The 24,284-nt window shown below is 43.3% G+C and overlaps 1 protein-coding gene across 1 annotated transcript in view; it reads left to right on the top strand.

Annotated features, from left to right (window-relative positions):
• T265_15156 (hypothetical protein) overlaps positions 1–24,062 on the top strand; it is a gene marked incomplete at both ends in the record, with an annotated part of 70,195 nt that extends 46,133 nt beyond the window's left edge. Inside the window, 7 exons of the mRNA XM_009176834.1 lie at positions 2,248–2,595; positions 3,115–3,210; positions 7,493–7,690; positions 13,881–13,991; positions 15,676–15,825; positions 21,614–21,771; positions 23,557–24,062. Coding sequence (XP_009175098.1) covers positions 2,248–2,595; positions 3,115–3,210; positions 7,493–7,690; positions 13,881–13,991; positions 15,676–15,825; positions 21,614–21,771; positions 23,557–24,061 — 1,566 coding nt within the window. The remainder of the gene's footprint in view (positions 1–2,247; positions 2,596–3,114; positions 3,211–7,492; positions 7,691–13,880; positions 13,992–15,675; positions 15,826–21,613; positions 21,772–23,556) is intronic.
• Positions 24,063–24,284: the final 222 nt, after the last annotated feature.

Genomic DNA, 24,284 nt, shown 5'->3' with positions numbered 1-24,284 from the left:
TGAATCAAGGCCAGAGAGAACAAGCTACTTAAACTAGAAGACGTTGGGATAACCATTCAGCACAAAGGGATGCAAACCACAACGCAACAAAGATCGCAAACGGACCAATAGATTCACTAAATTCGATAAACTTCAAGTAGTCAATCACGCCAGAGGAAAACACCTAGCCTTCGAATGCTATATAGGCGCACACAGTCAAGGAGGAAGTAACCTCCTAACTGCGCGCTGATGGCATCTCATCGTATGGTGACGAAACATTTGGAAGTCAGTTGCCAACTTCACCGACCATATCAACAGCCACCTGATCAACAACCAATAAACTCCCCCGAGCTACCAATATTTCAACACATTACCACGGTGTTGTCTACAAAGAACTACTCTGACTACCTCAAGCTTTCAAACTTTACATCCATCATCTTGGTTATATTGAAAATATACCTGACAAACCTATAGATAATTCAAAGGCTTGTGAACGTCTTTCATCGGCTTTGTGTATTGGGTGAAACTGAACCTTACCTTGGTGTGACGGTTTGTGTGTCTCACTGTCGCAATGAGCTGTACTGGAGGATGCATCTTATTTACAAAAACTGAACATCCACCTTCTGTTGAAGGTTCTTCAAGAAGGACTAATTACTCACTGAAAGTTACTCAGCCTGTCCATGATTTTGTGTCCTGGCCTTGTTACCCAATAACATTCCTGTTGTGTTCCCGACACCGGAAATTTCGGTCGCGCAACTTTTATGACAGTGTCGAATGTGAGGGACAGTTCTGGAAGAGGAACAGCGGCAATGAAAAGTTTGAAACTACTCGAAAATTCAAAACATACTTATTGTAATGGTGCATACTACTGATGAGGCTTGCGTGTAGCATGTTTTCTCGTAAATCCGCTTTGCGTCTCTTCAAAAGTGATATCTATTACGGAAATTGTGGAGTCACATTTGGTCGCATTTGAGCAACATTCAATGAATATCCAGGACAGTTCAGGAAGAGGTGTTCAAGAAGATGGACATTTAGTTTTTGTGAGCACGATGCATATGAAAGTTTTGCTCCCCTGTTCAATAGTCTGTAACCGTCAACTTGGTGTTTCTCTTATCAACAACCATACAGCAAAAGCCTTCTCCTTTTCGCTAATAGCCAAATAAAGGCGACGGACTATCAAGCTGCTTGCTGATATGTTGAACGAGTGATATTGAGCACTGTTTACGAGTTGTTTGAGAAAGATTTATTCAACTGAATCAGTTTGGTGTAGATAGATAGATAGATAGATAGACAGACAGACAGAGAGGTAGATAGATAGATATATAGATAGATAGATGGATAGATAGATAGATAGATAGATAGATAAACAGAGAGATAGATAGACAGATAGATAGATAGATGGATAAATATGCGGGAGATTGGAAACTTTCAAAGTTTAGTGGAAATATTGGGAACAACGTTGGGAAGGCCTTATTCGTTTTGAGATTAAACAACAATTAAGACATCTCTTAGTCCTGGGGATAATTTTAACCTACGGTTTGCCCGTTAGCAGTTGACCATTACCCCACTGAATCATAAAAGTGACTGGTGAAAAGTTACCTCAGTGGCATAACGCTAATGCCCCTCGGTCATGCGGTTCGAATGACCCCTCCGTATTAGGCTCCCAGCCGTTGTCATTTCTGTGCACAACGTTATAAATGTAAGGTAACGAGAAGACCTCACCATGCATACAAATTCACTGGGAGGCAGCCGTACGAGCATCTAATATTCTCCGAATCTTCGCAATGCTCGTTGGCCAGTCAGCCGAAAGATTCTCAGTCCAGATCAATCTAGAGATTTGGTGGTTGAGCATGTATGAGGCCTCCCATTCTTCGGCATTACTTGACTTCGCATCTGTGAAAATATCCATATTGGAACTGATTTTCAGAAGCAAACATCCTTCGAAAGGACCTATAATGTCCTGGTTTAAGTAAATTAGTCTAAGCTGGATTGTGAACTCAGGTACGAACGAAGGAAACGACCTGCACAGGGCACAGCAGAAGCAGACGGTTGGAGGCGAATTGACTGTGAAGATAAGGCTGATTGCATGAACACTCGTCCCATCATGATTGAGCTTGAGAGCCAGTACTGGCACCTATATCGTAATAATCGTGAGTAACTTGCAAGAGCTCTTTCCTTTTTTTTTCTGCAACCTTCCACTTCATGCTACTGTGATGAAAAGATAAACTTTGGGTAAACAGAATGCCTCATCTTTTAAATTCTCAACAGGACAATATGGTTTCACTACACAACTGGTTCAGTTATTTCGCATCAACCGTCCCGGATGAAGTCACCTTGGCCGACAAGTACGAAATGAATTGTCTCCTGGAAAACCCTCCGTCAACCACACCGCCGAGTCGACGCCCAAGCAAATTAGGGAGGCGAGACAAAGAGGTCAAAGCAGTGTCCGGTGCCGAAACAGACGCCATTTTTCACGCTTCAACACCGGATTCTCCTCGTCTGTCCAGCAGTCATCCACGCCTAGATGAACCATCGACAGCAACTCGGATTGCGGAATATCGAAATCGTTTGTTTTCAATCAAGCAAAACTGGGAAGATATCGTTAAACCTAATCGGGTAATGTGCAAATAATGTGTTTGAACGGTGGTGCGTGTTTTCAGTAGTGCATTTAATTCAACATAAATCACAGTATCGACCAACGCGACCCCGATGATCAGCTGTACTCATCATCGAGAGACCTCCAGTTGGCTCGGGTGCAAGAGTTTGTTGGAGCCTGTTGACTAGATATTCGTTTATATGTTAGGAAATCGAATCGAATGTGAGAAAGACAAATCACAACGCAATATAGATTGCGGACGAACCAATAAGATCACAGGAAGGGTATATACTAGTAAGCAAGTCGCATGGAAAAATATCAGTTCCTGTTTGAAAACTATATTGACATGAGCAGGTAAGGGGGAAGTAAGCTGATAGCTGCGTGCCATTGAGTTCTCAGCTGGTGACAAAACCAAACTCGATGAACAGAACAACGGCCATTTATCAAACTCTGTGTATCCACCAAATGATGGTTTTACTTTAAAAAACTGTTTTTTTTTAACTCACAGTCCTAATAACTTCCACTTTTTATCAAAAAAGGAACTCAGCAGAAAGGAGATGAAGAAACAGGCCGCGATTTGGGAAGTATTGGTCACTGAACTGAAATACATCAATGACCTGCGATGTATTTTAGATGTGAGTTTACAAAGACTTCATTCTCTGCGTAGTGTTGTTCCCTTCGCTGAATCATGTGCTGAAACTTCCAAATTTGGTAGTTACCTCTTGGACTATCAATAATCATCATTTGTCCAATGTCGTGTGACCCACGATGGCTTCTAGCTGGTTTCTATTCCTCTCTTAAACGTCTGTATATCATCCTTTCACATGACTCATAAACTAAAATGCGGTATTTCGGGGACCGCTATTTTAACGGAACCTCTCTGTAAGATCCCAGTGGCTATGAATCTCACAGGACGATTGAGGCTATTAGATTATACGCAGTTCGTAACCGGTAGTCAATAGGAGCAGACAGACGTGGGGCAGCAGATGATATATTGAGGACTGACAGGAACTGGTTCTACAGACAAACGGATTAGTAGGCATCCCGAATTAAGCAAACGTACAATCAATAATGACGCAATCAGCAGGAGCAGAAAATAGTCACTGAAGTAGCAGGGATTTTTAAAGGCAACAAAAGGTAAGTACCAAAAGATGTGCAAACACACATATAGCGGCAGTCTGACAGTGTGAGTTGGCCGTATATAGAGAGATAACGGAGCTGAAAATCAGTACGTTCGGGATGTGACGGACTGTCTTTCGGTTTGCAGCTCGACGTGGCTGCTCGTGTCTCGTGACAAGTCAGATTACGCGGCTTCGTCCGTTTTAAACGATCTCGTCAAAAACTATCTGACAGGTGCGGCACATAGGTAATACAAAATAATAAGCCTTCCCTGGCGTCAGTCTGGTGTGGTGGACGGCTCGTTCGCTTACCGTCCGTCGATCCATTTCTCCTTCGGAGCGGCACTGGAAATTAGGTAAAATCGAGACTAGCTTGCAAGTGACGGGAAACAGAATACTGACATCAGTTACTGAAGAATGAGCAGATCTTAAGCAGGAACGAAACAGGGGGAAAACGAGCAGCGAGGAACCAAAACGGCGTCATAATATACAGGTGTAAGTCCGGTTACTTATGAGTAGCCAGATAACATGGAAAATTACCGCTGGTCACCGTTGGTTCGCGGGGTGAATCAGCACTCTCGTTATTGGACAGGATTAGTGACCACGGGGTCTTGCATTTATTTTGGCGAAAAGAAACAAAATAAGCCAGGGTGATGCAATATTCCTTACCATCAACACATTCCAGCCATCCTGTGTACCGTTTTATTTGACTGCGCAGTTGTGAACACGTGGCTGCGAGGTGGCTTGTCTGAAAGACATGAGCCGAGTCAGCAGTCTTCAAACAAACAATTCTACTGGCTGATAGTGTTTCATTTTGAACGAGATTTTTCTCAAGTTGTTCCAAATGTATCACTACCCATTTGTACTCACTACTCCTTCTTGTCGTCCAGGGGTTACTGAAAAATATATCCTCGTATGGGAAATCACTCATTGGATTTCGCGCATAATACTAAGTAGTCCAAAAAAGATCAGGTCTGTCAGCATAACAGGAATGGCATGGACTCCTATCGTACTTTGGTGCAGCGAAAGTTAGAAAGGAAAACAAATATCACCAATGTGGATACTACTCATTGGGCATGTGAGTAGTATGTTTTCTCGTGTATTCGTTGCGCGTCCCTTGAAAAGCGAGATCCATTACGGAATTTGTGGAGTCGCATTTGCTTGCATTTGAGCAACAGTCAATGAATATCCAGGAAAGTTCAGGAAGACGCGTTCGAGGAGAAGATGGATATTCAGTTTTTGTGAACAAGATACATATGAGAGTTTTGCTTCCCTGTCTGGCGTTTTTTAATACCTCCGCAGCGAAGGCCTTCTTTCTTTCAAAGGTTTGCTCAGTCTTCACAGAAGACCACTAGTGGGAATGGTAGCATTTTACAACCGTTTCCTTAATCAGTCAAGGTGTTATCTTGTGCTTTGTGCGGTTGTGCGCGTGTGTGCATGCGTGCTGTGATGTAACAGCATCATGTGTGCAAAATACACTCATTTGCAAATAAATTTGTTATTGTGAGAGACTCATCCGTAACCCATCTGAATTCCTTATTTGTGATGTTACCAGGCGAGTGAATGTGCTGCGCCAGTCCACCTCATGTTCCAGTTGCTACGATATTCGAGATATCGCTATACATGTGCATTCGTAATGCACTACTCATAAGGTTGCTGAAAATTCGTCCACAGCCCACGCTCGGTTTCGCCCTTTTTGGGGATCATCATGTATGCATCTAATGCAGGGCCGTATCTTGTTGAACGTTTGGTGTTTTGAGCCTTTAAGGTAGTATGCCGCATGATAAAAGTGGAGAAGTTTCCTCTAGTTGAACAGCTGCACCAGTCATTATCATTGTTCTGGGATTTTCTCAGTGGTATAACTTGAGGTCATGCATCTCCTGTTAAAAGTGAAAGTCCAGCATAAGTACACAAACTGTTCCTAGTTGGGGTCAGTCATACGAGGCTGTGTGTAGTCTCTGAACGAGGCAACATATCCGAACAATTAAACTATTTCGAAGGGTGCGCATGAACTCTAACCGTGCTTCCGTCACTCGTTGCGAAATGCACAATAAACACAGACTTTAACATAATACGAACTTTGAAGAACCGAAAATGCGAAGCACTAAGTGATTTCATGGTTCCTGCTCCAGGGAAACAAGCTGATCAGTGTTTGAAACTTGATAAAATAAGAATAGCTGGTTATTTATCAAAAATATTGATTTTGGCGGGAAGGTTACAGATGGTGTACATATTACTGTGGTGCAATGCCGAGAGTAAAAGGGTATACGTCTCAGCATCTCAGCGGCAGTTGTGTAGCAGCAGAGTTTTACATAAAAGTCTGCTTAAACAGTTGTTGCTTCTTTGAGTTCTAAATTCCTTCGTACTTTGTATTTTCCGCGAGCGATTTCGATCCTAACATTTGGTACATTTTGAGGTTGGTGAAGCATTTATGTCACTGACGATATGGTTAGTTTTGGACATATATGGAACGAAATCGGCTCGATGCGACCAGAAGGAAGCACGTGGGCTGGGATATTGCCAGAATGCCTAAACCTAGACGGGAGAGGTCGAGAGGCAGAGGTCAGGTTCGAACCACGGACCTTCCGGATAGTAAATTCGCACTCTAACCACTAAGCCATCATACATTGTGTGTAACTTTTCAGTTAAGCATTCAAGTAAGAATGCCGGAGAAAAGGCTGATAGTCTCGTCGACTCAACATTCACCCCATGGCGGCACCACTGATCCATCCTGCCCCCATAACTAAACAGACCCTTTCTTCGTAGCTCGTTCGCATTGGAAGCAACAGAGCGAAGCGAAATCATTCCAGTTTGGGTTCATATAAGACATACGATTGACGGAAACTCGGGGGCTGCGCCTACCTGATGAGCTCCAAGAAGGACGAAACCGATCTTGGTCTGTCGCAGAAATTTCAGCAATCTTGTGGGTAGTTCCTTTTATGAAAATAGCGAAGCGAACTCCATTGACATGTTTCTAATCAAAGTGAATTCGAGATCTTTCCCGGAAGATTTCTTACTGATCGCTACGCTCAAATGCTGATGAATTATCAAGGTTACCCAAGAAATTGCACTGTATTCTACTCCTGTTAATCATTGCACATTGCTAATCGCTAATGAAGAACGCATGACGAGGATGCTGTAAGCAGTCGTTGCCTGAGTTAGTCAGTCATACTTAAACAATAGCTCATTCCTCTAGGCTCGGTTACTACCGAATAGACAACGGTGAATCTGCTTCGAACAACGCACAAATCCACCAATCGATCGAAAAAGATTCTGAAGATGGCCTCTAAAAACATATTCAGTATAAATGTGTGAAAACGAAAAGGGGCTGTCCTTGATCAACATCACTTTTGAATCTTTGATGGAAAATGGACAGAGTAGGAGTGCTATAATCTGGGCGCATGAAATATGATCTACCTGGTTGGTTCTGCCGGATGTCGGAGAAGACAAATCAAAGTTGACTCAAGGGGTTAAGATTATTAACTTCACATGACAAGCGGAAAACCCTCCGGACTTTGACAGGGTTTTTGTAAAGGTAAGGGAGTCAAGTTGGGCGTGCAAGAAATTCCATGTTTAGAAAACATTTAAGTGCTAAAATGTCTTCTCTTTTATGGGGCGAGATTTACACACACTTATAATCGAGACATGATTGCTACGATATCGGATCGAAACAGACTTCACGTCCAACTACTTACTACAAATAAGTAACGTGAAAATAGCGAGAAGTTTGCATTGGGTCCGTATCAACTCATCAAAGACGTCAACTGAACAAATTCACCTGTTTTATTCTTACTCACAGAATTACATCGCTCCATTCCTCCGACATCGAGAAAAACTATTTTTGAACTTGGAACCTGTACAAATCTTCAGCAATTTGGAACAGGTCTACCAAGCCAATCTGCGTCTTTGGTTCGGATATCTACACAAGGCTTATCGGAAGGTGTCGGAATCAGGGGAATTGCTTTCTGCCGAAATTCTGGAGCCAGGATTTCTTCAAGTGAGCTACATTATTTGAAATGTTTGCATTTTTGTAAAAAAAGCAGGGGTCCTTGTGTTCCACATGTTCTTTAAGCTTTGCAATTTATGCCGCTATCAAGGTCATGGATGTGCACATCCCTAAAATCCAGTCCGGTGAGCAGAAATTTGCCATTTGAACCTGGCTGCTGCAGCGTTGATGACGGCCCGGTCCCCTGCGTAGATAACGCGTGTGACAGTTTGGTTTACTTCTTACCGCTGCGCGAGTACGCAGTGTAGATTTTCAACTTGATTTTGTCTGTTACTCAAAAAAAAAACGTAGATTTTCAACTGATTTTTTCTGTTACTCAAAAAAAACACTAAAGGGTCATGCAAAGAAATGTACATCATGAAATAATGCTTACCATCCTCCCGAGTAAGTCACGTCTATTTTTAAGACGCAAAGATGTGACTAGAACAGATGTAACCTTGCAGTGCTTCCCCAAACCTCAATTGGAGCAGTTGGTCCAGAGAAACTGACTTTTGACTTGTCGTTTTGGAACTACAAACTTTCGGATTTTAATCGAATCTACTGCAGTATTTGAACTCTATTTGTGAGCCCAGCAGACATCTGATGCAATCAGTTAACCCGAGTATTTATTGCTCAACTCAGTTTGCACACAAGTGAATATTCCTGTTACTCATGGTGTGTAAATTCAAGGGTGTTTTGACCATTACAGCACACTATAACGTTAATTTCTTGGCAATGTCGTCATACTGGAGCTTAGATTAGCTTTTCCAAAGTTTACTGAGAGGGAGGTTCACTCGCCTGAGCAACAACGGCCCTATTAAAGTTAGTCCATAATATTTTGCACAAGACACCCGGTTGGACAAAGTATTGAAATCGATTTAATTAACTTAGTTCATGTGCAAATCTTCACCTATGTATACGTGCTTTTCAAGAGAGGAAATAATCAATATCTTCGAATATGAGAGAGGAGTGCAATCGCTAGATTCCCTGTTAAAATCGTTAACTATAATTGATAACATAAATATTCTACTTGTGAGTAGTTATGTCGATTGGTGTTACATCAAAGCAAACCTGATAAACGTATTTGCTGCTTAACAGTCGGCAAAGGGCCGCTTGCATGACCCGGAACGTTCCATTAGTTGAGCCATGGCAATCTGACTAAGTTGCTCCACATATCAGAAACATTTATTTTGGGCCTACTCTGTAGATTGTCATCGACTGGTTCAAATGATTAAACTAATGATACCCTTATAATGGTGATACTACTGATGAGGGAGGCATGCAAGTAGTATGTCTTCTTCTTGTAAATTCGCTTGAAAACGGAGACCTATTGCGGATTTGTGGACTCGCTTTGTAGCATTTGCTCGGACTTGAGCAACATTCAATGAATATCCAGGAAAGTTCAGGAGGACGCGTTCAAGAGAAGATGGATGTTCAGTTTCTGTAATTAAGATGCATATGAGAGTTTTTCTTCCAATAGTCTGTAACTAATCAGTTGGCATTTTCTAATGAATAACTCCGCAGCGAAAGCCTTCTTCCCTTCACCATTAGCACGAGCCACATGCGAAAAGAACTATCACAGTCATAAAAAGATGAGAGGTACTTAAGGGAATTTAGACAAGAAAACTGAGAGGTGTGAAGCGCTCGAGCAGCAGTCGTAACTAGCTCAGTCACAAGCGGTAGATCGTCTTTGCAAAATGAAATTTAGAAACACGCGAGTGGAGGCTAGCAGGTGAAGGTGGGACAGAAGTGCTAGCTGATATTCAGAAAGCAGAAAGTGCTGGTATTTGCATATCTTTCATAAGGTGTTCAGAATAGAAGGTCCGGTGTGAAGGCCACTAGCAAGAAAAAACCGACAATCCCAGTTGCCACGTGCGTACATAGAGAGTATAAATCACAGTTTGAAATTAGAATAGTTCAGTTTCACGACATCCTCCGTGGATTGAAAAAGGCAGACACGGCGATATAAAATAACTAGGAATATTGAAGCCAAATATCAACGTCACTGTCAATGGCACGTAGGGCCGGGTTGATATCGGGAGAAGGTTTATCGGCTCATTACTTATGCCTCCTTTCGTGTTCTTATACGACATAAATCCACACCTATCTGTGAATGTGTTCGCATCCACAACCGTTGTTCGACGCTGCAGCACAGCAACTAGATCAGGCCTGATCGAGGAGAAGATGCTCTTAAATCCTCAAAAACTGAAGACTTTTCACAAGATTCCGCGGAACTTTACTGTGGCAAGTGCAACAAGTATCACTTGCGATCCAACAGGATTGCAGGATGTGCATCAAACTCTCCGGTTGGCCAGAATTTCCAAGACGGAAAGTAGAAACAGCGACCATATTGTACAGTCTGGTACCTCAAGATTTCATTTGTTTCAGGACTGAAAAATTGCCATTTTTGAAAACAGTGAGTACACAGGGTGGACCAGTTACGTTGGTGAATGCGTGGCACCCTGTGGACAGGTCTCTTCTATTCGCGCTTTCCGCCGTAGTGGAATTGTTCTGTTCAGACATGGTACTCCGTACCCTCAGGCTGGTTGATGGCACGGATATATCAATCTGAGGATTTTTCTTAGGAACTTTGAAGCGTGTTCAAGGGGAGGTTGCGGAACACCAGCGTGCCAGTTAGACTGAGCTTCCGGCTACATCCATCCATCCATTCATCCATCCATCCATCCATCCATCCATCCAACCACCCATCCATCCATCCATCCATCCATCCAACCACCCATCCATCCATCCATCCATCCATCCAACCACCCATCCATCCATCCATCCATCCATCCAACCACCCATCCATCCATCCATCCATCCATCCAACCACCCATCCATCCATCCATCCATCCATCCAACCACCCATCCATCCATCCATCCATCCATCCAACCACCCATCCATCCATCCATCCATCCATCCAACCACCCATCCATCCATCCATCCATCCATCCAACCATCCATCCATCCATCCATCCATCCAACCATCCATCCATCCATCCATCCATCCAACCATCCATCCATCCATCCATCCATCCAACCATCCATCCATCCATCCATCCATCCAACCATCCATCCATCCATCCATCCATCCAACCATCCATCCATCCATCCATCCATCCAACCATCCATCCATCCATCCATCCATCCAACCATCCATCCATCCATCCATCCATCCAACCATCCATCCATCCATCCATCCATCCAACCATCCATCCATCCATCCATCCATCCAACCATCCATCCATCCATCCATCCATCCAACCATCCATCCATCCATCCATCCATCCAACCATCCATCCATCCATCCATCCATCCAACCATCCATCCATCCATCCATCCATCCAACCATCCATCCATCCATCCATCCATCCAACCATCCATCCATCCATCCATCCATCCAACCATCCATCCATCCATCCATCCATCCAACCATCCATCCATCCATCCATCCATCCAACCATCCATCCATCCATCCATCCATCCAACCATCCATCCATCCATCCATCCATCCAACCATCCATCCATCCATCCATCCATCCAACCATCCATCCATCCATCCATCCATCCAACCATCCATCCATCCATCCATCCATCCAACCATCCATCCATCCATCCATCCATCCAACCATCCATCCATCCATCCATCCATCCAACCATCCATCCATCCATCCATCCATCCAACCATCCATCCATCCATCCATCCATCCAACCATCCATCCATCCATCCATCCATCCAACCATCCATCCATCCATCCATCCATCCAACCATCCATCCATCCATCCATCCATCCAACCATCCATCCATCCATCCATCCATCCAACCATCCATCCATCCATCCATCCATCCAACCATCCATCCATCCATCCATCCATCCAACCATCCATCCATCCATCCATCCATCCAACCATCCATCCATCCATCCATCCATCCAACCATCCATCCATCCATCCATCCATCCAACCATCCATCCATCCATCCATCCATCCAACCATCCATCCATCCATCCATCCATCCAACCATCCATCCATCCATCCATCCATCCAACCATCCATCCATCCATCCATCCATCCAACCATCCATCCATCCATCCATCCATCCAACCATCCATCCATCCATCCATCCATCCAACCATCCATCCATCCATCCATCCATCCAACCATCCATCCATCCATCCATCCATCCAACCATCCATCCATCCATCCATCCATCCAACCATCCATCCATCCATCCATCCATCCAACCATCCATCCATCCATCCATCCATCCAACCATCCATCCATCCATCCATCCATCCAACCATCCATCCATCCATCCATCCATCCAACCATCCATCCATCCATCCATCCATCCAACCATCCATCCATCCATCCATCCATCAATGCAGCTTCCGTGAGTCACGTGTCATCTCATCGATACATCGCAGTACTAATAGAAGTGGTTATGTTTCCGGAGAGACGAGGGATTTTGATTGATACTGTAGTCGCCCATTGTTGTCTGACCCCATTATCCGCAGTGAGTTGTTGGCCATTGAATATCACGACAACTCACGTCAATTCGACCTAATCATCTTGAATCTTTTCTCGAAAACAAGTCCAATTCCGCACACAGAAATCAACTGTTGACAACGGAAAAACCACCCATTAAGCTATCCTGGAACTTATTCTATTTGTGGTATCAGCGATCAAGTAGTCCCGCTTATCACTATTATGGGCAATATTCGGCAGGGTGGATGTTCACAAGGAGGAATCAATGCAGCCTTTATGGGGTCATTAGGCCACACAGAACCTAACCGGAGGCCGGAGCCCTACAATCTGATGACGCTGGTAGCCATTAGTAATGAGGATTTGAGAAACCGCCCCCGTCACTGAAGAAGAACTCGGGTTTCCGTTGCTCAATGATCGATGCTCCGTTTTAATCAACGGTGAAAACAAAGGCTGACCAAGCCAACCAAATAGTGGATCGGTACGTCGTGAGCATATCTGAACGTCCAATGAATTATGCACAGAGCGGTGCAGGATGCTATTGGTAACCTAATAAAACCCCACTTTTTTGCATCAACAACTAGCTGCTTTGCTGGGGTGAAGCCAGTCCTATTTGGTCGGTTTCCGGGAACAAACCACTTTGCCCGTAAGACCGGGCAATCTATCGAACTGAGGCGCCAAGGGCTTCGACAGATTAGATAAAATTCCCAATGTGATATCAAGTCAAAAGTTATCGAAATACTGAGAAGCGCTGCGCTAACTTCACAAGCAATTACTGAAGGGCGACAAACCAAAGCGTGCGACGACGAAGTAGGTTCCAGACGACCCTCACGATACGGAACCGCATGCCGGAGCGAAATTAGTGGCCATGTACAGTTTTATCGATCGACAAGTACTTTTTGAATGCTTCGAATGAGAATGGATGACTGAACTTCTTCCAGGGTCGTGATATCAGAATATAATCCTATACAATCCTCCTGTAAAGGCCAGATTATAAGCAATAGCGCGTGAGCTCTCGGCGTTGTACCTCAAGGGTAAGACGACTCAATCTACGGTATGATCGAATCTGGCCCTATAGGTATCGAAGTTCTAAGCATATAGAGCCTCTTGACTGACCGAGAGTCATCTCGGTGTACTTGCCATTTAAACGGACGTAGTCTGGATTTAGTAGTGAGAGTCTGTCGACCGGAGAAACACTGTTCTGTTCTAACAAAGAGCGTGCTTTGCGTATTACACGAATAGTATTTTATTCGGGTGTAAAAATTATTGCTTATTGGTGCAACCAGGGATATATTCATTCGGTCAAGCTCAACTGTGTTATGCTACATGGGGAGTACATGACACACAAGTCATTTTTTGTCTGCAACCTGAGTGGAGTATCAGCGCATGTCAGGTCACGCTTGCACCGACGGCTTTATCGATCCAAATTCAAAGGTGGGGCAGTAGACCGGAGATAAGTTGTCCCAGCTGAATTATGTTGCTCCTTGTCAAATGTAACTAGCGCATTTAATCTGACTGAAGAAGTCAAGCTCACCTGAATTTTCTGTTTTGTGATTTCATATCCCAAATTATCTGACTAGCTATCAACGTGATTATCATTAATATTACTATTATTGTTATTGTTATTATTATTATTATTACTAGAAGCGATACACCATTCGTACATACCGGTGCTAGATCTCCGAGCTCACTTGTAACCATTCCATTCATTCGCAGATTCCTCAACTCTTTTGGCCCTATCCAAAATATTGCTCCGACCTGCCACGCTGTCAGAAGTATGTCAAACATGCCCGAATTAACAATGGAACGTTTGCCACCTTCCTACAGGTAAGCGAACACGTTTCGTTTAGGGGCCCGCTTTCTGTGCGAAGCTTTGTTGGCTGTAAAATTTTTTTTAGCGAGACTCACCTGGAACCCAGCTGAATCTCTCATTTGTGATGTACTGCACCGGATCTCCTCGTGTTTCGGGTGGTACGATATCTAAACCATCTTAAAAGTCATTACATCATAAATGAGAGATTAGCTGGGTTCCAGATGAGTCTCCCAAAAAACCGAATTTGTTTGCACTCAAGTGCATTATGCTAATCTCGTGCAATTTGGTTTCAAGTAGAACATTAAACTGACGGAAACTCGTGTATTGCGCTTACCTGATGAGCCCCAAGAAGGGCAAAACTGGTCATGTGCTATCAAATAATTTTCAGCAACCTCATGAGTAGTGCATTACGTCACCACAGTATGAGAAGTACTTGTCATTGCCGTTGCCAGTGGTATGGACAAAATGAAAGTGTGATCGACCTTGTCGCTTTTTCGTACACTTTTGAGCCTACGCCTTACCTACCAATTCATTAAAATGAACATGCTAAGCAGGCGTCATTCGGTAACCAGTTCGAACTAACTTCTGACACTAACGTTTGAATTCGATGCAGTAAAGCACCATAAAACGCCTTCCAAGTAGGAGATAGAAAGCAGTCCATCGAGATGTGTTCCGATTCTAGTTGGGTTGCGATTACTGCACATTCTGAGTGATACTGCTTGACGGCAGGCACAAAACTAGCAATATCGGTACAGTCAGCGCCACTGGTCACCCAAAATAAGTTGAAATGGTTCGTGTAACGCCTGGGACACCAGGAACGGCGTGACCATGCACAGTTAATGAACTAACAAGAGTGCGTTTGCTAATACCAAAGTGATTTCAGTCACACATCTGCTGCTATCCGGAAAGTTACAAGTGAAGAGGTTTCTTACAATCAGCAAACACCCCAAAAACGGTAAACGGAAAATTTGCTCACATGCTTTTCAGTCGCTTCAGGTGATTTAGTCTAGGATCATTCAGTTCCCTTTGAGAAAGGTAGCGGTTGAACTGTTCGCACTGATGGATGGTCATAAGTTTTATGTACAGGCTAAATAGGGCTTCTTTGTTGTCGTTGCTGGTGAGGAACGTCCATTAGCTGGCAAGGCCAACAATTTCAAGCCACTGTACTGTTGGTGTGCCGTCGTTATGGCCGTTGTCTTCCGACTGCCGTGTCAACCCATCCACGTGTATTTTGTTGTTAGGTGGTAACTAGGTTGGGCCACACTGAGTGCATTCAGTTGTCTAGTCGGGCAGGCTGGGGCTGGTGCGGTCATCGCCAATTCGTTTTATTGGAACCCGTTAGAACATCATTAAGATGTTGAACATAAGCGCTTCAACAATAAAGTTATTCTGTAGTTTACAATATCCGCCCATAGTGTTTCAGGATCTCGGATGAGCAGCGACCGCTATCCATTTGGTCCGGTACAGGAGATGCCTCTTTTTCAAAATGAATTATACTATCTTAGAGTGTGGTAAGACACCTTGCAGAGAAGAAAACCAGTCAATACGTCATTAAAGTGGCAAATGAGTTCCTCCAGAGAGACCATCTCTCAAATGAGACTTCTGAAGACAGTTATAGACTTTTTCAGCACTCCTCACTAGTCCATAGAATAGACATCGTAGTAAGTAAGTTCATGGTCGCCCTCCTCTTGTTTTTAGTGGGCTGATAAATCTTGTCCGGAACAGCGAGAATCTCTATGGGATCAGTTGGCCAAGCCATTCAAGCGTATCACCAAATATCCACTGATGCTCGAGAACATACAACAATATTGTGATGATCCCGAAGAGATGGAATGCTTAAGTCGCATGGTAAGTTTTTTTAATCAACCTAATGGTTTCACTTTGCATTCAGGAGTGGAAGAAAGGATGTTACGAGGAAATTGATTAATTAATGTGTCTAAGAAAGTAGTGTAGTGGTCTGGCCATCCAATAAGTTAGTTTACCAGGGGTGTGTGACAAAGAAATAAAAAGGATAATGCTAGGTTGAGTATACAATAATAAAGAGGTCAGATGGAACGGACTCACTAGCAATTAACCTCTTTACAATAGTTCATCGTTGGCCCAGGTCAGCGAATAAACAATAATCCAATTATGGTGGTCCAGAGGTCTTCTGAGCAGTTCCCACATATAATAAATTCCGCAGATGGCCTGAAATGTTTTGATACCAGAGTTGGCACATGAGACTCGCGAATGACCGCTGCAAGTGCAAGCGAAATCAGAAGAGAGAGTCGAAGCACGTGACCACGCTTGTATTCTGTGAAATTGTACAAGTGCGCGTTTTTGTAGTTTTTCGTATTCAAACAAAAAACGACTATGCAATTGATGAACTACGTACTGTTATAATGGAAGCAAAATGAAGGTACAAAACGCCACAGTAGAGCAGCATTTTTCCGAAACCTATGTACGGATCATCAGTGGGTATGCGACCAATGTGAATGAGCCTATGGTTCGAACCAGAGCTGTCGGAAAATTACTCAGGTACTTATAGACCCAACCACCTGAGTCACATACGGCCATCTGAAAACTGTTAATTACCGAGCAGTTGAAAGGCCCAAGAATATCCGAGAACCTTAGTCGTCATAGCTCTCCAACGAGACAACCTCTCACAGAAAATTTCTATCATAACACTTCTCTAGACGGCTTCTCTCCGTCTGAATTTGTCCGAGAGAAAAAGTTAGTACTAAACACCAGGTCAGTGGTACGCCATCAGAGTGGTCTCTTTCTATGAGCGATATACTTACCCAACTAAGATTAACTCCAGAATGTTGAGTAGCAAGATGTAAGTATATAACCACCTGAACCGAAGTATATATAACTCTGTTTTCAATATTTTGGTATACTGATCAGATCTGGGTTTATTTTCACTGTCAATTGTATTGTCAGGAGCAATCTCCGGACTGTTTGCTTTTAAGAGTTCCATGAGTATCTGGATTTATCTTGACGAATCCAGTTCCCAAACGATGGTTATTTGTTCTAGACATAAGCTCTTGTGGCAATAGAATTGGGGAAGGGGAATCCTAAATATGCACGTTATTTACAGTGTGCGAGCATGAGCATACGAATCCACTTTGGGCACCAAAAAATGCGCCCAAAGGATATGAAGTAAGAAGCGCTGTCACTGCCCATTCAAACTGGGTATCCACACAAATCGATATTCATCATTTGAACGAATTCCGTTTGCTTGTTGATCCGAATGAGTCACATGGTAAAGAGACATCAGAGGATTTACCAGCGAGCTGTTTATCTTCATTCAGTGGATGTCTTCATCACGAGTGAGCACAAGCTGCATAGTATCACCAGAATTGTTGAGCATTTCAGTATTTCAATGTCACACCTGCTGAATTCTCCCCCCTCCAAATGTGTATCTTTTTGTGGTACTGCGTGACATTTGTGGAGACTTGGTGAAAATTTCGTCCCGTAAGTGAAGCCAATCTATGCTGAAAAGTCGAGAAGCACTGTACAGCTGTTGCTTCCTTATTGGGAATCATCAACAGTGCGCATCTCACGAAACTCCGAAGAGTCTCGAACCCGCCACCTCGTGGCTTGTAGTTTGAACACTTAACCATTCAGCCACGAGTGGCTAATCAGCAGTGTGATTAGCTCGCACTTAGACTGGATATAATGCCGTTCATCTTCAATCACTGAGTTCACATCGCGCTGTCACACGTGTTGACTGGCTCCTCGAGCAACGACTTCTCTTGTACTAATGAATCATGCGTGTCGCATTCAGCGTAACACATCACTCTGGTGAGAAGAACACGACTGAAGTCTCTACCGAATGAGGTCCCCACCTGTGACGACATTATAAATAATGTCATATCAGGGAAAGAACGCTTGTGTCCTGAATAGCGGCCCAAGTAAAGCATCAGACAGGCTTATCACAGGACATTCAGCGAACCAAGTTCGTCACTAATGGTTAGGAGAACCCAACTGTGGCAGGTTAATCAGTGTAAATCCCCTTCTCGTCCACTTCTCTCAAGCTGCCCTCTCCGTCCTCAAGATCGTTAAACTAATATCTTCTAACCATGACAGCATATCTCGTTCGCGAGACTCGAAGACCACTGATAAGAACCCGAAAATTCCATATTGGTGAAAGGAAGAAGGCCCTCGCTGCGGAGTTATTTATTAGAAAATGCCAACTGAACAGTTACAGACTACTGGAAAGGGAAGCAAAACTCTCATATGCATCTTGTTTACAAAAACTTAATATCCATATTCTCTTTGAACGCGTCTTACTGAACTTTCCTGGACATTCATTGACTGTTACTCAACTGCAAGCAAATGCTACAGAGCGACCCCACGAATTACGTGATGGATCTCGCTTTCCAAGAGACGTAAAGCGGATTAACGAGGAAACATAGTACTCGCATGCCACTCCCATCAGTAGTATCATCGTTACACTAGTATAGACAATGTTCCAACCTTCACACAAGCTAGATTTACGCCAGGTACCGCGCAAGCTGAATTTGGAAATGATAAGCTCCTTTCTGAAATGATTTATATTCACGTTTCCATATCCGTTCGCACGCCAATTTCCCAAAATGATGAGCTCGAAAACGAGCAAACCGAGTCAAACTGGAGGGAGGAAGTGTTTATCAGACTTGGATTGTCCAGCCCTCCTCAGTGACTTACATACCACTATGATTGTAGTAAAGAGAGAGTCTTTAAGCGAAACCTCGTTCTATAACGGACAAAGAATATTTCCTTTTTAAATGATGAATACAGGTACACAAAAGAGGAGACGGGTTTGTTCCCCATTATTTCAGAAACATTGTACCAAAGGAAAGGAAGAAAGCCTTCTCTGCGGAGTTATGTATTAGAAAACGACAACCGAACAACTAGAGACTATTGGACAGGGGAGCGAGGTACTCATATACATCTTGTTTACAAAAATTGAATATCCATCTCCTCCTCGAACGCGTCTGCCCGAACTTTCCTGGATATTCGTTACTCAAATGCAAGCAAATGCGACTCCACAAATTCCGAAATATATTTCACTTTTCTAGAGACGCGAAGCGGATTAACGAGAAACCATACTACTCGCATGCTCCTATCAGCAGTATCCACCGTTGCACTAGTACTATTTACACACGCAAAAGCTAAGAAGGTAGGATTGATGTTACAAAGTGGAGGATATCAAAAATGTTTTATCAATATAGGGGTTCATTTTTCGTGTTGACGAAACCATAAGACTACTCTAAGTTAATTTTTTCCTAGGCTAAGTATGAATGTTCAGTGGATATAGATTAAAAAATCCATCGGTTATCTTCGAGGTTAATGAGGACAAATGAATTCAACTAAAGTTGATGAACCCCAAGAACCTGGGTAAAAACATCAGCATAATTGCTGCACCGTCTAATTCTGTTTATTTTAGCGAACGTTAATCTACCATCGAGCTGGTGACTTATACTAGCCCAGCCGGTAGTGTCCGAGGTTGCAGCCTCTTGTTTGTGATCACTTACCAACAAGGCGTTTCACTCAATATGAGACCTTTGGGCGTTCTCGCCGGACAGTCACATACCTCTGGGTTTCCGACAATTTTAATTGGCTAGTGGCCTGAGCCATGATTCGAACCAGTGGAAATTTCAAGGAAAGCCCCTCCGAAGTCCAGAATTCATTTTTCGTAATCATAGCACAATCACAGTATCGGAGCGGCTATGAACGGTTGTTCATCAGACAAGAGAGTGTGAACTCCGTCAGTCGGTAGCCGTTTTGCACTAAAAGTATCCGATCGAGTGGTTATCCTCTACCTTGGATTAACTAAGGTAAATCAAGCCGTGTCCGGTGCAGGACTTTCCTTCAACACGAAGGAAGGGGTACCCCAAATCAGGTGCAGCATGCCAATAATTACAACATAAGTTATAAACGATCTAAAATAGAAGATCCACAACGGCTTCCATACCTCTCTACAGAATAGACAAAGAACACCGAAAGACTATGGCGTAGATAGAGAGGATGGACAATGTGATGGGAAGCTTATGTTTCTGCTTAGGAGCTAAGCGAAGCAAGGCGAAAGCACTGTCACTGTCCTGTTGACCAGCGTTACACGCAGTTATTAGTGCCGCACCAATCGTCAAAGTGTTTTTCACGCAACCAAAGATGAGGAACATGATTTGCAAGCGCAAAAAAAGGAAAAGTGCCGGGTCTAGATGATAGACCTAATAAATTGCTGAGACCAATGAGACATACTAGTCACTTCCCTTACAAGGTCACATGATCAGTCTTTGTAGCGTGCGAAGCTAACACCTGTCTAGAAAACGGTCTCTACTCCACAAGGATACTAGATTCAAACATTTGCCCAGCAATCTCAAAGATGTTCGTAAGAATACGCAAAAGGTTCTCCTCTTCCTTGACCTAAAGCCTTTTGTTCACCAGTACATATTTAGATCTAATAAATTGCTGAGACCAATGAGACATACTAGTCACTTCCCTTACAAGGTCACATGATCAGTCTTTGTAGCGTGCGAAGCTAACACCTGTCTAGAAAACGGTCTCTACTCCACAAGGATATTAGATTCAAACATTTGCCCAGCAATCTCAAAGATGTTCGTAAGAATACGCAAAAGGTTCTCCTCTTCCTTGACCTAAAGCCTTTTGTTCACCAGTACATATTTGTATTCTGTTTGAAAAAACATATGCTCAGGTTAGGAACGGGAATTAGAAAGTTTGGTGCTTTAATTTCAAAAAAGCCCTTATTGCTAATAATCGGAGATTGATACCCCGGAAACTCCAGTCGTATGGACTCTATCGCCCACCTCCGAAATTATTTAAGGGTCTTTAGTGGGGCACTTTGTGATGGCCAATGCACCTTCATCAGGTTACCGGCGGACTTTTAGCAGGATTATGCCACGTTCGGTACTTGAACCATCTCTGTTTCTAGTATGCTGATGAAGGTTCTGGATCGCTCCAAATGCCTGTTCGCAAATGACAAGAAACCCTTCGACAACCTCGCTGACTGGTACTTTAGGAAGACTATCACTTTCTTACGCCGTGAATAACACAAAAAAATATTAAAAAGTTGGACGAATCATCATATCTCGTATAAAGAATGACATGAAACTCTCAGTGAACTGTTAGACAAAATTAGGAAACTTTACAAACGTACAGGCCATGCAAACGACTTGTAAGAATAAGTAAAAGTGGTCATTTGGCTTGGACGAGGTTTATGGACACAAGTTTAAGGTTTGTTAAGGGTGTTTGTTAGATCGCAGTTCATGTAACGTAAGTAGGTTTAGCTGCGGTTCATAGAATAAGGCTAAACTGAACCCGACTAGTCAGTCTTATATCTGCACCACGTCAGGCTTCCCTCCCATCCAAGCTTGTGATTGTTTTGGAACTTCTTAGACCCACCATTTCCAGGAATAATTGAGAACGTTTATGGTCCAAGTCAAAATATTTGGTGTTGTTGTCTGGCAAAGCGGAGACCGGAGCGAGCATGACGGATGCGACACAATCAGCCGGAGGTACTCAGTAGATCGAACGTGAGTTAAAACCAGCGAAATCTTGGTTGGAAGCTCGATATTTTCTCATTTGCACCGCACCACCTAAAAGGAGGATTCATTATCTGTTTGCTCTCCTAAATGTCTTCTGTCCTCAGTTGAGTCAAGTGAAGGCCTTCGTCCGAACCATCGACAGTCACCTGGAACCTTCAGAACCTCGTGCACAGATGGATGCGCTGGTGGACGAGTTGATGTTCCCAGACTACAACGAGAATCCCGGTGATGGATATCAGTATTTCTATGATCACTTCCGAAGGTACGTTAAACTTTTAATTCATGATTCCAACACGTAATCAGCAGAGGTTATCACTTAAAGAACGCATATTCCTTAGGCTTGGCTAGGACTATCCTTGCAAGCGACCAACCATGCCTCAAGATCTTATTGGAAAATAACTTAGCGAAATGTACTGTCTCCCGAAGAGGCGAACGAACATTCAGTGACAAAATACTTAGGCGCTGTTGGCTTTGACGTTGCCTTCTAAGCTGGAGCAACTATAGAGCTATCACGACCATATGTTGGTTTGGTAGACTCTTCACAAGGCTGATCTGAATTCAGCATTGCATAGCTTTGCCGTATATCGTGGAAGTATGTTAACAATAGCTTGATAAACGATAACACATAGGTTGCCATAACTTGTCTGAGGGTTTGTCCGTGCTCCCTAGTTAGCTACAGGACGCTGCATACCTCACCTTGTTTACGGTCAAAGAAGTTGTAACTCATTAGACCGATGTCATCACTCTTGCTCCAGGCATACACAGTAGCCGAGATTATTTTTGTGACTGAAGCGGGTAAGAGTAGCGTGACCATCATCCGGCTGGACGCACCAGCTGAATAATATGACTGGGGAAAACCCAAATGCTAGTATTTCGTCTTTTGTTCTAGGTGCCTTTGGCCAATTACTCAAAAATACCGCCAGGTCACGTGCAGCTTCGAATTTCAGAAGCATTCATTTTCCAGTCCAATCAATCGCGGTTCGCTTGTTTACATGTAAAAATACCTTTAGCTGAATGAATCTGTGAAACTAATTGGCCGGAGGTGGGATACAGTGAGCAAACATCTTTGTTCATTTCTGTCTCTTATATAAGAACAGTGTTAACTGCGAGCAGGAAAATCACCCTTTCGTCATCTATAGAGGACCGTTCAAGTAGAGCATAAGGTTGACGGAAACTCGGGGACTGTGCCTACCTGATGGGCCCCAAGTAAAGCAAAACCGGTCGTGAGCTGTCGAAGAGTTTTCAGCAACCTTGTGAGTAGTTTGCTTTATGAAAACGGAGATATTTTTATTCTTCCTAGTGAATAACTTTCAAAATGAGTTGGAAGTGTACTTTTGCGTAACACACTCAGCTGAACAAAAGATCCAACTGAAATTCAGCCGAGTGTCTAGTTTGTGCCGTCCTACTTTACCAATGAGTAAGCAGGTTTACTTATATTTATTCAAGTACAAATATATTGTGGGAATTTGGGGACCGGGTCTATTTGCTGGCCTAAAAAAGAAAACGCAAGATTATAAGAATTTCTGTCAACCTAATGGGCGTAAAGAAATCAACTTCTTATCTCGACCAGTACCTATGTGACTTGAAGACAAGGTGAAAACACTTACGGCTCTGGAGGTAAAACAAATATTGTGTTGCCATTTTATATCGAGAGGAAATAAGTTCGTTTCCTGCCATATGGGTCTCGTTAAGGGTAACAGCAATTCATAGAAAAAATTTATCCCCATCTTTACCTTGAATTACCTGCAGAGATATCCTATTTGTCTTGCGTCGTTCACTATCGGAGATCAGGAAATCAGGATTTTGTGCATCGCACGGCATTCAAACATCCAGAACGAAAGGAAAAAATATTTAAGATGCGCAGTGAAGTGCAGGAGATGAGGAGTAAACGGGTTTTCAGCCTCAATAAATCTAATTGCTTCATTGAAAAAATTGGTTTAGTTCAAAGGCTTTAGTCAACTAATAAAACGGAGCAGAATAGTATAATAATGCATGCCTTTTGATTCTCGATTCTAATGGATTCGCATATAATTCGGTTTTCACTTAGGTCCTCTTTACTAGAAGACATTGAATTGCCTGCACCAGTGGTCTTGACAGTGAGTGATATCCGGGCGATCCAGGATTCCCATATCCTCGGGGAAGTAGAACTTGGCGTCGCAAGTCAGCCATCTCGCCCTTCACTGGACTACAGTGACTTAACATCCCCATTTTCAATGGGTGAGAATTTCTTCACCTGCAACCCAGTGAGCGTCACCTCCCCACTCAGATCGAGCACTTTAAATTTGTCGGACTTTTCGGGAGCTCCGAAGGATCGCGTTAGACGAATCAGCTCACTGAAAAGCATTTCTTCCATTGACGTGGAACCCGAAGCGTTGCCAGTGTATTTGTCAAGATGGATTCCACCGAAAGGCTACAGTACCACCAAACTGGCTCCAACAATCTTGGATCGCATCCGGTCAGCGAATGTACCGTCAGGACTACGACGCACAGTTCCCCGACGATTGCTGTTTCGAGGGCCATTGAGATTCCGCGAAGGCCAAGGAAAGGTGAGATAGGCAGTTGTACATATTTCATGTCGGATCTAACCACATTAGCTTTAACCGTTAATTTTTTGTGACTGTTTTGCTGCCTTCACAATTATGCTTCAATACCTTAGAACTACAAAGTTTAATTAACTTTATTTAAAGTCCTGAGGTGTGAAGAAAACGATGGGTGTGAGAAGTGCTAGCCTATCACAAGTATCCTGAGGTCTCTACACCTCCAAACACACAATCA

This window comes from Opisthorchis viverrini (assembly GCF_000715545.1).
Source record: "Opisthorchis viverrini unplaced genomic scaffold opera_v5_365, whole genome shotgun sequence".
Taxonomy (NCBI): domain Eukaryota; kingdom Metazoa; phylum Platyhelminthes; class Trematoda; order Opisthorchiida; family Opisthorchiidae; genus Opisthorchis; species Opisthorchis viverrini.
This window is presented reverse-complemented; position numbering and strand designations above follow the sequence as displayed.